Below are 15,325 nucleotides of genomic sequence, written 5' to 3' on the forward strand. Positions count from 1 at the left end.
AAACAGAACTAGAGTTCTATAGTTCTATAGTTCTCTAGAGTTCTAGCGTTCTAGAGTTCTACTTTTCAAAGTAGAATTAGACTTTTTCTTTTTTTTGACCTTCTAAATTCTTTTTTCAGCAGCACTTGCTGAAAATTAAGGAACTTTTATTGCAAAGCTTGAAATACACTTATTTAAAATTAAAACATTTATGTTTAGCATAAGCTCTAAAATAAAAATATTGAATTATCAATGAGTTAAACAGAATCATAAAAAAAAATCCTTTCTGAATCATTGTGGGCTGAAACTAATGTTGTGGTTTTTTTTGTTGTTGGTGGTGGTGGTTTTTTTGTTTGTTTGTTTGTTTTTTGAAATTACATGTTTTTTACTGGATGATTTCTCTGGTAGCCTAATTTTCTCCATTCAGAGAAGTGTGATCGAGCTCCAACCAGACACCCACAGTCCTTTCAATGGGTACTGCCTGGCCAGGAGAAGGTGGGGCCTGCTGAGATGCATTCCCAACTGGAGCACAAAGCAAACAGGGAGGGCATTGCCTTCTCACAGACCAGGAGTGGGAGACCCATCGCCAGGATAAAGATAGAGGGAATGATCAATGGTATGCGTCAGGGATAGGTGTCTTCTGTGAAGTCTTGGTTACATGGCAGCCAATTAGCAGCTGTGCAAAATTGTCACAGATTACAGCACTTCCCAATCAGTGGAATTTAGGAATGAGGCCCAATCATTGTCTCAATTACACATTGCATCCTACATTCCCATAGAATAGTGTCTTTTGTGCTTTGCCTCTTGAGGCAAAACATTCCCAACACCTATCCACACCTTTGCTACTAAACCAGATATACAATAAAAATATTGGAATGGAGGCAGTGCCCATGCTGGCAAGAAGGCGCATCCCCTCTGGTGGATCCAGAGAATAGCCAAGATCCATAACTGAAGCCAAGCTGACTTCTTTTCTACAGCCTTTCACACCTATTGGATAAACCCACACACTTTCAAGAGTTTTTAAATTAATATGCTATAAATCTATTTTTGTTTGGTTTTAACTACCTTTTACCTTGAATTAGTTCCTCAAAAGCAGCAATACATTGTATTTCTGTTCATTTCATGAATCCTATTTGTGATTATATGTAGAAATACAAATATTTACCATCTGCATTTCTGTATATTCCTATCCAAAAGCCACTGGTCTTGCTTGTGTATAAGTCTGCTTGTTCTGCTAGAAAGTTTGATTCAGCCAAGTCTTCTACAGAAGCCAAGGTGCCACCTATCACACATAAGAAAACAAACAGAAGATGGTTGGAGATATGCCTTGCTGTAGAAGTCAGCCAAAGTTTCAGCCTTTGACATAGGACAAGATTAACTATAAAAAGTCCTTCCTGACAGTAGGAGTAAGCAAGGGTTTAAGCAGAGACTGCTTAAAGCACAGACTGTGAGTCTGTAATAAAAAACATGAAAGCACAATAAGGATGGCAATTTTTAAACACCAGGAAAAAAAAATAATAAAAGAGCACATTATTTTTCAAGTGCTTGGATAATATTTTTGTTATGGATGGTTATTATGGATCGCTATTTATTTCTTCTTCATGGCCTTGACAGGTTATTATGTAGCAGGTAAAACTGCACAGCAAGCATGTTTTTAATTCAAACTAGTATTAATTTTTCTGAAAGCGTTTGCAAATTAGAAGTGCTGGAGGAAGAGGGCTAAGAGGATCTAATGACGTGAAACAGGACACATTTAATTTGGACAGCATAATGTTTCTTTTTCTTTTTCACAGCCTTCTGAAGACATGGATGATGTACCTGGCTACCAGACAATTCACCAGTGTGGGTGGAAGACAGACAAAGCTCATGGTCTTGGCCAGGTCCAGACCTCCAAGAGGAGGGAGGAAAGCATTTGCCCTCCCCTGGCTCTGCAGGCTGCCAGGGAGCCCATCGCTGGTAAAGCAAGGGCTGTCAGGCAGTACTTGCAATCCTTTTCAGATCACACAGCCTGAGTTAAAAATAAGTGATTGCTATTATAACATTTACTTTTGTCCTTGCATAGGAAGATATACAGAAAAGAAGAGATATGGCCAGAAAGAAGTTCACCCACTTTAAAATCTCACTAAAAGTAGAAATTTTGTGAATAAATATAACATATATATATGTAAGCAAATATTACAGTGTTAGAACTAAGCACAGCTGGTAAGGGAAAAAAAAAAAAAAAAAAAAAAAAAAAAACGCAAAAGAGAAAAAGAAGGAAAAAAAAAGAAAGAAAACAAAACAAAAATCTGATCACCTTTATTTCAGTATAAGTGAAAACCAAACAGCATCAATGGTGGAAAAGAGACACTGACTTCTTTTTAAATCTGCATATATACATATGTGTGTACATACGTATATACACATATGTATAGAAATTGCAGTAGTTTTCAAGACTTTTTAAATGTGATTTTCTTTTCTATGTCAAGATTGAAATTCCATTTGAGTAAAACTAATTACCTGACTGAATGCATTGAGTCACAGACTGAGCCCAGCTCATTTCATTGGCATTGAAATAATAGCAGTGGCTTCGGAAAGGAATCCAAGCTATGTGATCAGATTCAGGACATTTTCCAATATCCTGTGGCGGATCAGAAGGAAGTATACCTAAAAGAAATGTGATATTATGGATGCTTTCATTCAATAGGCACTGCAGTTTTTCAGATATGAAATCGAGTTTATGATAAAAAATAAAAATTAAAAAAAAAAAAACTTTTCTTAAAACTACTTAAAGTATTCTAAGTATTCTGAATTGCTAGAATTATCAGTGACTATGGGGAGAGTGACAAGGAGCAGAACTGCTCAGTTGCAGCTAAGCAGTTCAATATGAGCCTGAACTCTTCAGTGTTACCAGTTAAATGAAACTTGGGCTGCCCAAAGAATATATGGGTGTTCAGGTTTTTTAATTTCAGTTATTTCTTATGACTGTCAACTTCATACAAATAAGAGATACAGTAAAAAGAATAAAAAAACTAGAAAACTAGAAAACCCTCAAGAGTTTCAAATAATTTGATTTTTAATGAGTTACAACACAAATCATAAATAACTAAGGAAATTTCCAATCTAATATTCTCCTTGAGATAATTCTTACATAAAGTTTCTAAACAGTTTGACAATACATGAAATAATTGGAAGCTCATTGAATATTTGTGTAGAAGGTTCACATTTTCCCACAATCAATGACATTATGGGGTGAAACAGTGAGTACAGTTTCAGTCAGTACATACATTTTAAAGTAAAATGAAAGTTGCAAATGAATGGAGATAAAGCTTAGAACATGTCCTGGAGAAGAAATTAAAGCTGAACTACACTAAAACAGCTCAAAAGAATCTCTGAATTTCCATTAACTCTGTTACTACAGCTAACAGCAGTTGACCTAGGACAAATGAAGGACAAAAAGTTCCCATCCTAGAGTTTGCCTGTAGTGTTTTAATTTGTAGTATTCCTCTGTGAAGTCCATAGAAACACTGAGAATTAAGAACTTTTGTTTCAGCCTACAACAGACTTTATTTTTCTAATACTGTCATACATGATCAGCAGTCACCAGACTTCCTATTTCATTAATAACCAAACATAACTACTCCTCCTTCCCCCAGTTTTTAGAATACAATTACAATGAAGCTGTTATTGAACACTACTTACATTGAAGGAACAAAAATTATTTTATATTTCATGGGCTTTATTGGCTCTAATCCTTCTCACAAAATCTCTGTCAGCAAAAAGTTTCATGTTTTATACTCTAAAGTAGTAAAAAGTTTAGTATTCTCACAATCTGTGTTTCCTGTCTGCCTGCAGCATTGAAATCCTACTGCATTTATCACCCGAGTCCAATAAAATGGCAGGATCTTTGCCCATGAATAACAACTTCTTAAAAATAAAACATTGTTCATGCAAAACAAAGGTATTGACACTGCACACACAGGGTTATTATTCTGTAATATTTACTTAAAGATATGTACTTTAGTTGAAACAGATCCATCAAGATTTCTTCCTTAAAACCAAATGTCATCATGCATCAATCATCTTACCCTCAGATATTTTGCAGACAGGAAAATGTTTTTCATTACAAGGTGCTGTTTTCCAGGTCCCGTGGACATCTAGGTAGACACAGGCTATTTTCTCTTTTGGTTCTCCGTAGTGCCAATTAGAAAAATCAATTTTCCTTTTATCAGTCCATCTGTAATATCCGTAACCCTAAAATTGAAAGAGACTTTTTAATATATTTTTTCTACACTGTAAACTCAGATAAGCTGATTTATAAAATGCACCTTCTTGCAGTGATATTAGAAGCTCAGTTTGTATTTCTGTGCAAGCCCTGTTAGAACATTAATCAAATTCTAATTTGATTAATATGTAAAAGCAATGTAAAAGTACAACAGCAGAACACCACCCATGAAGGTTTTTTGAAAGCTAAATGGGGCTTCCCAGGTACTTCTGGCGCTCAGTCCCTTGCTGGGCAATGTTGTGAGGTAGAATCACTGTTGCAGAAGAGTCAGGTCACCACAAAGTGTAACATGAGCACCAGGAACACAAAGCCTGTAGAGAGTTCAGGGGAACTGGAGCTCTGAAGCTGGCTGTCAAACAAGGACTCTAAGCTCAAGTACAGTCTGCAGGAGAAACATACAGGAGTAAACCACAGCTGTTACTATGAGAATCTCAGAAAAGTGGAAGTTTCTTAGGAGCAAAAGAACAACACAGGAACAGAAGCCTTAAGTGTCAAAAGGACAAGTACACAAGCTCCTGCTGAGCTCAGCATAATCAGAGAAAGATCACTGCCCAAAGAACGGGAAGAAGCTCAGTGTCTCACTCTGCACCAGCAGGGCCAGCTCATTTATTTAGAAGTCTGGTGAGATGATGTCTGGTGATCTAAACTTGATCACAATGGAATTTTGACTGCTTTATAAACCACATTTCTACAACTGTTATATCAGCCAACTTTGATATTAAGTGTACTTAAACACTAGTATTTGTTTTGGATAGACAACCCCTGTGGAGTTCTGCAACTGGGAGAATCTACATCAAGCATTTATTGCAAGGCCTCCATAGGGATACTGTGTTTCAAACACGTTTTGCTATGTTATATATCAATGCAGAAACAAAATTAGTAAAAAAAGAAAGAAAAAAAAAAAAAAAACACTAGTAAAGAAAATCATTACTGATGGAAGAACTAATTTTTAATATCAATGTAATTTATTTAGCTCAAAGATGCAATAAAGTACGGTAAAGATAGTACGTAATGTAAGTACATTGGACAATTTCATTCATCAGAGAAGCTGAGATTCATTTTCGCACTCAGTCACAGAGCTGACAAGCTAATGCTCACTCAAATGTTGTGGTGAGCCTGGATCATAGGCTGGTCACCTAAAAGTTAACCAGGTAGTTTCATATAAGTGTCTAAGATTCCCAGAGTTATCAAAGACACCAGTGCTGTCGGAGGTTCCCATCCTTCTCCACTGCCTGGGATGGTGTTTCATGATTTTAAGATGGATAAAGTTAAATGGACCCCCCAGTCCTAGGTCCCTTTTTGTGCTACAAATCTCCCTTCTGATAGTAATCCAGCCATAGCATTTAACCACACCACGCTTCAACTTATTAAACTTACCGCATTACTTTTGAGCCCAATCCATAAGGGCTCTCCATATGGCACTGCCTGCAGCAGCAGGAATATATTACTGTAATAATCTAAAATGCTGGCAAGATCTGAAGATTTCTCTTTGCAGGCTTTTCTTGCTTCTTCCCAATTCATTTTAGAAGGAATAATCAAATAGCTGCTGTTACTATAATGGACGAAATCAAAATCTGGAGCAGTTGTGGAATGAAAAAGTTCAGGCTCTGCAGGAAAGAGATATAGATTTGAGAGGAAGAGGAGAAAACTTTTAAGTAATAGATTAATATTGTGTGGCAACTTAAACATCAAGTAAAATATTTTGTATTTAAAATGCAGGACACACTTTAATGGTAACTGAGAATTGTTTGTAACTATAGCATATATAGTGCATTCAGAGATTAGGGAGAAGCAGAGGAAGTGTTGTGCATGTTTGTAGACATACACTCTCACCAGATAAAATTATGTGAATACTCGTCACACAGGAATTCTCCTCCTATCTCTAGGTTCCCTTCCTGCAGCGCAGGTAAAAGCATGGTGCAGAATCTCCATTCCACTTGAGTTTAAAAATAGGATCAATTTTGGGATCAAATCAACAGGAGCAAATTTCATTTAAGTCTAAGAAGACTCTACTTCTTCTTTTCAATGAAGAATAAAATGAAATATATATATATATATATATATATATATATATATAATTCTGCCTTAAATGTGGAAGGAGAAGACGAAGACCTAGAAATGATGATGGGTACAGAAAAAGGACATACATGCTCATGTGGTGTTGAGAATGCCCTGGAAAGTGTTTCTGCTAGTGATGCCTTTGTGTAGCTTTCTGCACTTGCATGGGACAGAGCCTGAAGCATGTGGCCCAGATGTGCCTTCTTCCTGTATTTTCAGTTGCAGAACATGACTTGCTACCTAGCAGTTCCCATTTCTCTTCCTGCAGACTCTGCAGTGTAGCTATGTTCCGGATGTGTCTCCCACCCTGAGGATATGTGAAGAAAACTGAAGCTTTTGCCCTTCTGATCCTTAGTCTTGTGTTACAAAAACATTGCTAGGGAGTGATGAAATAACCAGTGTAACTGACCTTAATTAACACACACACACACACACACACACACAATCTCCTCCCAAGGGAATATGTGTGAGGAAGGGTTTTTGGTAAGAGAGAAGGGCTGATATCTGGAGGTGGGGGCGGCTTTTGCTGTATTGTAAAGCTAGCTGAGATACCTATGTACCTATGGTGGGTGTTACTGTTGGACTTTTCTCCATGCTTTCTATTTACATTTACAAAATCACCTTATTCAGATACATGTATCTGGGCCTGTTGACTATCTCACAGATGGCTAAACTCCTTTTTAAGTCAACAGATAAAAACAGGATTTTGAAGGCCTGGGTCTTCTAACCTATGTTAGATTAAGCTCATCCTTCAGGATGAGATGAATCCTGCCTTCAAAGTGTCTACTTGTCATGTGCAGGCACCAGATCTAAATGCAGATCTGACGTGTAGGTGTATTCAGACTCTGTGAATGCTGGTAGGTATGTCGGTGGGGAGAGGCCATAAAGCAAAAACTTTTCTGTGATCCTTATTCTAGAGAAGGTTTCATACCTGGAATTCTTGAGTTGGGAAAGGATCCCTGCTTCCTTCACGCCAATTGCTACAGACACAGACAGGCAATTGTAACTAAGGACTTGTACACTCACATTGTTCAGTAAGTCTTCCAAAAAAGAAGGTGAAAAATAAAACTTACTGCTGTCCATCTGGCAAACATAACTTTTGTTATGCTGACAGTCAGTGTTTTCCCAGCGCCTTGCTTCATTTACAGATCTTTTTGTCATGGCAATACAGTCAGTCTAGGGAAAAATTGAAAAATAAAGTTATAGTAGATAAAGAACAAAATGTCTGGCAAATTAACAGAGGAAGTTCTGAGGAGGCCAAATTAATAGCTTTCTTCTCTGATTTTTTTTTTCTTTTGTTCTATTATATAATTTATTGGAAAAGAAATGTATCATGGTTTAGATCATAAGCCAATGCATTTTCCCTGGCAGATTACTGTAAGAAATTTTGTCACATTATTAAAATTTCTTGAAGTGCACCAAAGCTATTTTTGCTATATGGTTTATGATAATCGATACTTAACTTGTTGAACTTTCATTTGGATTCATGCTGTCAAGAAGAAGTAATTAAATGAAATAAGAAACCCAGCACATTTAGTAGAATTTGTATTTTCAGTTAATATACTATAGATATTAATATATTAATATAATGTATTTCATATTAATATATTTTATATTAATAGAATGTTTTCATTTAGATCTCCTAAATTTAATAATTCTAAATAAGTCTAACAGTAATTATAGTAGAGCATTATTTTTCTGCAGTTCTAAACTTCTGCAAAGGAATGACAATAAGTTTACATGTATATTCTTAACAGGCCTATTAATCACTGGGTACATCTTTAAAGACTTGATCTCTGAAATATTATTCATTTTTTTTTCTACTTAAAGACATTAAAGTATAGAGATTCTAGCTGAGAGAGAATTCAGAATTCAGGCCAGTTACACTATGTTAGAGGATATTATCTAAGTTATGCACTTGCTGATTTTTTTGTTTCTGTTTACCTGTATTGTAGTATACCTCCTATTAACTTCAATATATTTATCCCTAAAAGGGAATTGTCTTGCCCAATGTGAATAGTCAAAAGAGCTTCCATCCGTCCACAGATAACTGCCCTCATTATTAATATCATTTAATCCAATCCAAGTTTCACTGGAAACATCCTTTAGATTGAAGGTGAGGAAGGCTAAAACAAAAGATATTTAAAAATGGGTAATTTAACAGAAGCATCTTCATTCTATAAAAAATATCAAAGGGATAGTTTTTAAGATAAAAATGCTACTCACAGTGTTCTTAGAAATATTATAGAAATTAAGGTTAGAAGGGACTTCAAAGGATTAATCAACCTTCCTAAAGGTAGCATAAACTGTCCATATGTCATTTCTGATGGATGTTTGTTTACTGTCAAACCTCAATTTCTGGGGCCATTTCAAGCCATTGCTATTTATCCTACCTTCCAAAACCACAGGGAACAGATCCTTCTGCTCTTTCTGCCCTATGGTTTTGCCAAGAGATGAGAAGTGCCATAATAGCTCACTCCAGTCTGCTCTCTGGATTAAGCAGCTCTGGGTCTTCCTTCACAGGAGCTATTTAGATACGGAGTCTGTTTTGGAGCATTAGATGGGCCAAAAACTCATTTAGTGGCTTCAAAGAATGAGTTTTATAGGAAAGGAAAGGTGCTGGGGAAGGTCAGAGGGATTCAGGAGAGGGACAGGTGAGGAGGAAACAAAGAAGGCACTAAGATTATAAATGGATGTGGATAGTAGGTTTCTCCTACTGTTAGGTTAGTAACCTAACCTACTGGGAAGGGGGGGTGGGGGGGGCGCAGAGGGGTTATATTGCAATGAAATCACAAGTATTCATCTTTATTGTCACTATGTGATTTATTTTACAATTATTTCCCCAGGACCAGTATTTCTATGAGGTTCTGTGCACCGTCATCAGTATATACAGGACCTGAATATTGTGATCCAGTGCAAAATAAGTAGTTGAGATATGTCACTTCAGAGTGCTCAAATATCTAAGCTAACCTCTAGAAGGACTATATTTGGTTGCAGCAGCCACTTTTACAATTTTAGCTAATAATTATGATGTTTTTAGTGACATTTACTGGCATCGTACCTAACACCAAAAGGTTGGGATTTCATACCTTGCACTTGATCATTGTGAATAGAGGCCAAATTTCCCCCTAATTCTATACAAGCACTTCTTGAAGAGTGCCAAGTCAGTCTCTCTTCTTCTCTGGATCCAAATATTTTATAACACTGTAGGGAGAAAAAAGGATTAGGCAAAATTTCAGGTGTCAAAGCGAATTAAATTTGATTTGATTAATTCAGTTCCAGTCCTTGCATGCAAAGAGCAGCAATTTGTGGAGCTGCTGAAATGCCAATCCACTCAGCCAGCAAGAAGGAGACAGAGCTAATAACAGAATTTTACATGCAGAGCTCTCAACCTCCCAAAGCTACTGAAACATTTAGCAGATAATCAGGATAGAGGTTTGGGGTCACATTGCTGAAAAGTAAAGTTTTTGAAGGACAAACTATTGCTGGATTGAGACTATTACTCGGGACAGATAACTCTCAGATCAAATTCTTTCAATTGTGTGCCACAGACATTACTAAACCCTGTGCTTAGGTTAGCATTAAACATGAATGAAGCAGCATTGAGAACTGCTGTTTTGTACAGTATATTAGTATCACTTTTTTTTTTTTTTATTAATACTGGTGTAAAATTTTTTTCCATAGTTGCATATGTTCTGAGGGACATATTTTTAACTGACATATGCTGCTTCTACCTTTTTCTTTTCCTCCTTTGAAAGAAAAAATAATCCTTTTCCTATTGATTGCATTGTGGGAGTGATTTTTAGTTTTGTTTTATTGTTTGTTTCGTTTTTCTAGTGTCTACGTGTCCAAGTATACTTATGCTCGACTTATTGGAAAACAATGTTTGCTTGTTTTTTACTTTTAATTTAACTTTAATTGCTGCTTGTGTTACTCAACTAAAGATGAAATGTGGTAACTGATTATGTATGGAAAGTGTGTTCATATTTTCAGTTCAGTGTCACTCAGATAAAGGGGGTTACAATTATACATTGGGATAATGGAACAGTAATTCTGTACAGTACATCTAAAATAAACTGGAAAAAAAATATAGAAACTGCAAAAGTTTATGGGTTGCCCAGGGAGGTGGTGGAGTCACCATTCCTGGGGGTGTTTAAGGAAAGGTTGGATGTGGCACTTAGGGACACAGTTTAGGAGATGACATTGGTAGTAGGGGGATGGTTGGACCAGATGATCTTGGAGATATTTCCAATCTTAATAATTCTATGAATTATTACAACGTGGACACCTAAATATTTCATAGAATAGAAATGAGCAACTCCCACAATCCATTCCAGGAACAGATGCTTTTCATAGACCTTCAAGATAATCTGGTCCAAATTATAACAAAATATTCAAGTTCACTTTTTTGAGATTTACATATGGATTTAAAAACATGAAAATTCACTTTTAGAATACCACATAAAAGACTGTTGTATAAAATAAGAGCATATATATATAGTGAGATAAAAGGGATAATTGGTTTCTCTACCTCTAGCAAATCTGCTAAGAGCTACTGAGATTTGTTACTTCACCTTATTATGAAACAAAAGCCAAGTTTCAGGACATCCTCCCAAAGGCAGAAGTACAGTAGGAGCAAGTCCTGAGTAAGCTGAATTGTGCCTTTCACAAATGAAGGCATTTTTCAAAGCACAGTTTATATCCTTCCAAAACCCTGTAAATAAATGAAATACATAGAAACACTCATGGAAACTCTTGTACCACCATTACAGAGGATAACACAGACAATATTCATAAAGCACAAATGAAACCTTCCAGAGGTAGGTGAAACAGTTGCCACGTACACTATTAGCCCAAATACAATCCTCCTTCCACTGCAGTGTGTTTGTCTTCTAATAGTGAAGGCATGATTTTAACCTCAATGTACTTGTTATGAAAAACTGTCTCTGCTGTTCAGCTATGTGGGGAGCCTCAGATTTAAATACGTGGCAAACATATTAGCTTTTGATACCATTATCTCCTCAAGATGCTCAACCAAGTGTTTCACTTTGCTATTTTACTCACCAAAATCTTTTGACATTATCACACAGTTTTCATCATTATTTGCAAAATTGGGTTCATTTGGAGCCCAGGCAACATAGTCCACTGGAGTCTTATCCAGCCAGCTGAAAGAAAAAACGGCAAAGTGGTTGCAGGACAGATATCTCCAGCAGCCATTTAGAGATATGAGGTCTCTTCAGCAAATGGGCTAAGCAAAGTATCAAGGTATCAATAGTGACTAGAGGGCAAAGGCTCTAAAACTGAAAGGACAGTTCCACAGCAAATATTACGGCCTCTCACCTATTTAGTATTATCACATTCAAGTCCCATCAGTGTCCCATTTTGTCACAAGCTAGATAAACAATGTCATACTCAACAGCTTCTTACAGTCTGGATGAGACTGCAACACCAGAGTTTGAATTTCTCTTTCATTCCAGAAAGGCATCCTCCAGAAATAAATCTATTTGTAGAAGGCTAAAACAGGTACTCTGCCAGAAATTTCAGCAACCTTTTGGGTGAGATATTGCTCATTCTTCAGGCTCACATAATTTGGGATTTATTTATCAATAAGTGGGATTCATATGGTTAAATGCTTATGTCTAAACCTCTGGAGCTTCTACATAGCCATTAGAGGTCTAAATCAGAGTTAATCTCATCTTAAAATTGATGTCTAAAGTGAACTAGGTGAACATCATCCTAAACTTAGCTGCTTATCCTCACTACTTATGAGGGGTTGCTTGGGTCTTTAATTCAGATCTCTCAGTGTAAGACATCAAATGAAATGACCCTTACTCATGAAATACTATTGGTTTTGTTCACCCAGATGTAAATAAATAAATAAATAAATAAGATTATTTGCTTAAATGTAGGAAAGCTTAGTACTTCTAATCTCAAACTTCTGAAATCTATCTAGAGGATAAATGCGTAAGAATTATTAACTTGTAAGATGAAAGCACACACAAATACCTCCGCAGACTGACATGAAATTGCCATCATTGTTGTACATTACTATCTTTAATGTTCTTCCTTTACTCACCTGAACTTATGATCAAAGCTGACAACTAAGCCAATGAAAAATGATTCCACTGCGAGAAATATTCCCCTCTCTTTTGTCTTAATCTAAAACAAAAGCAATTTAATCACTAAACAGTTCCACAGTTATGCTTTCCTTGTTTCTTTGTTTGCTTGCTTGTTTTTTACATGATTTGAGTCTCAGGCAAGAATGTTGTAGGTTCAGACCTGAACTGCAAGAAGGCTACAGAGAAACAGATCCTGGAGGGAGGAACCCAATGGACAGGAAAATAATAGTAACTGCTCTGTAGGCTACATGTCTTAGAAGAGATAAGCAACCTAGCCCTGAGCTGCCCTTTGCTACTCCTTTAATATTCACATGCATTTTTTCTCTACTTACCTAATGTTAGTTCTTGACAGGTCCTGAAAAAATATACCAAATAAGTAATGTAGGGCAGTAGCTCAGGATTTTAGCCTAGCTAAACAGCTAGACCATTCTCTTTATTTTTCAAGCTGCTCTTCTGTTAAAAGTCAGCATTAGTGGCCACTGACCTTGTCCCTACAGGAAGGCTGCAGTATAAGTCATGCTGCCTATGAATTGCCTGAGCATGTGGGGTGCAAATTACTGTTTTGTATTGGATGCTGAGAAGACAAAAACAAATCCAAGGGACAAATCCATGACCAATACAATCTTATCAAATTGTTTACTTGTAAAACAGAGTGAAATTGATCATGGCTTCAAAAGTGCCCACATTCATTACGCTGAACTAATAATTAGGACGTAAATATAAATAAATAATATATGATATATGAAATATTTAATAGACACAGTGCTTACATATTTCCATATAAATTGTCTTTTGCTTTCGTTCTCAATGACAATAAGATCGGCAAAGTTCTTCTGGCAAATTCTCCGTGCTTGTTCCATAGGGACATGTTCTTTGCTGAAATAATACTGTTTATCCTCATGTATAATCCATCCATCATCAGTGGCTTGATATTCTGGAAGATAAAGAAGCATATATGTTACATTCTCATCTGGTTTGTAAAGAGTCTAAAAACTATACCGTAAGTCTTCTTTTGAAAGAGGAAAAAATCCTACCAAGCTTGTAGTTTGGTTCAGGTTTTAGCAGTGTACCTGTAAAATAAAACATCATAATGAGCAATAGTCTATTAATAATAACAATAACAAAAAAATATATATTATTTTATTAACAGAGAAAGAAAATACAAATATGAATTATTTAACAAACTTCTCAAAATTTTAGGGCATATACCACCATATTAAATTAAATGATAATTTAGAAACATTTAGCTAGTGAAAAACACATATGTTTAATGTGTACATAGGTATCTCCAAAAACACTATATTAAATAAGTCAGGATATGCAGCAAACACTTTGTAGATGAAACTTACATCCGTTTGAAAATGTATTTTATATTTTAAGCTTATCGTGCTAATGATATTTATTTACAATCACGGAACAAGTACCAGACATCGTAATCCATCTATTCAACTCTCAAGCTTACCTATCAAATACTACTCACAAGTACTGAAAGCATAATTTTCTTAACACCACACATATTTTCCACTGTCTAGATATATTCCTACTATCCTGATGGCTTCCCCTTTACTTGGCAAGTTTGTTTTTAAGAGAGTCCTGGAGAGAGCCAGCTGATGTATGGAGAAGCAGTATATACCCCACTTCCTCATTACAGTACAGACCAGGAGGAAGCAATGAAGCTGATGCTATACCCAGGGCTAGCTATAGTTCCTCAAAGGTAGCTCTGCTAGGATGCCTGTTTTTTTTGTTGTTGTTTTTTTTTTTTTTTTTTCTTTTGTTTTGTTTTTTTCTGTTTTGTTTGTTTTTCTTCACAAACAACAGAAATTCTATTAGCTTTCTACTCATTCAGTTAATTAGCCTTCCTCATTTCTTTTGAGCTTTGATATAGAGGAACACATTATTAAAGAAAGAACAAAAACAGTTTACATGAGAGTGAAGCAAAATAATAATAATAATAATAATAAAAATCTGTTGGAAATTTCTAAATATTTTCTCCTTAAGCAGATAATGAAGAATAGTACTAGGTTTATTCAAATATATTCATAGTGAATTTACATTGTTCACCTAGTTTGGATTTTATTTTTTAATCCTAATTAACTGTAACTGTCCTTGCTTTTCAAAAAGGAAAAAAATAATAATTTGTTGTATATGCACCCTTGTTCTCATCTCAACAAAAAAATTGTCTTCATGAATGTCATACCATCTAAGAGACTTTAATAGAATGGTCATAAAATGATGGTTTTTTTGTGTGTGTGTGTGTTTGTTTTTTTTGTTCTTTGTTGTTGTTCTTTGTTTTTAACTCCTTGAGAAGCAGCTGGAAAATTCTGGAAACCACAAGGTTTCCAGGTGAGCAGAATTGCTAAAGGTGAGCTGTTGCTGATGGTGCAGACAGTGGTTGTATAGGCAGCACCCACCAACATGAGTGGCTGGTGACTGACTCTGTTGGACTTAGCTCCAGTAGTGCTGCCTGCTGCCATTTGCAATGCTGTGGGAGTGATCAACAGTGAATAATTTATGAAAAATATGCTCAGTGCAACTCCTTCTTTCAGGAGCAGTATGGTAAGACACTTAATGAACAACGTTATGCATGGATTTCAAGGCACACCAGGTCAAACAATGAGGTTAAGTGCTGAAAAATGAGAATTAACAGCTGAGTTTCTCCCCTCTCACAGGTATTATCATCTAATCTATACTCACAATAACAAGGTCTAATTTAAGTATTTATTTATTTTTAACTTCTGAAAGATCATCTAGGGTCAAGATAAACTGATCAGAGTCTCTCTGTCATATTTTCTGAACTCCCCCTGAGTAATCCCATCAAGAGCAGAAAGCCACATCTGTATGAAGCAGCTTGCCCAGCATGCCAGAAAGGGCTGCACAGAATGTGCTGCTCCAGGCTGGTGCACAG

General features: G+C 36.0%; 1 protein-coding gene across 1 annotated transcript in view; it reads right to left on the bottom strand.

Moving 5' to 3' along the window:
• LOC309875291 (macrophage mannose receptor 1-like) overlaps positions 1 to 15,325 on the bottom strand; it is a 35,424-nt gene that overhangs the window by 3,904 nt on the left and 16,195 nt on the right. The window contains exons 15-26 of the mRNA XM_082754552.1: positions 13,455 to 13,490; positions 13,191 to 13,354; positions 12,378 to 12,460; positions 11,366 to 11,466; positions 10,876 to 11,015; positions 9,391 to 9,505; positions 8,246 to 8,427; positions 7,375 to 7,477; positions 5,621 to 5,850; positions 4,047 to 4,212; positions 2,479 to 2,625; positions 1,145 to 1,261 (exon numbers count right to left, since the gene is read on the bottom strand). Of these exons, the coding sequence (XP_082610678.1) occupies positions 1,145 to 1,261; positions 2,479 to 2,625; positions 4,047 to 4,212; positions 5,621 to 5,850; positions 7,375 to 7,477; positions 8,246 to 8,427; positions 9,391 to 9,505; positions 10,876 to 11,015; positions 11,366 to 11,466; positions 12,378 to 12,460; positions 13,191 to 13,354; positions 13,455 to 13,490 (1,584 nt within the window). The remainder of the gene's footprint in view (positions 1 to 1,144; positions 1,262 to 2,478; positions 2,626 to 4,046; positions 4,213 to 5,620; positions 5,851 to 7,374; positions 7,478 to 8,245; positions 8,428 to 9,390; positions 9,506 to 10,875; positions 11,016 to 11,365; positions 11,467 to 12,377; positions 12,461 to 13,190; positions 13,355 to 13,454; positions 13,491 to 15,325) is intronic.

The sequence above is a fragment of the Aythya marila genome, assembly GCF_965140915.1.
Source record: "Aythya marila genome assembly, chromosome: 2".
NCBI classification, from domain to species: Eukaryota; Metazoa; Chordata; class Aves; order Anseriformes; family Anatidae; genus Aythya; species Aythya marila.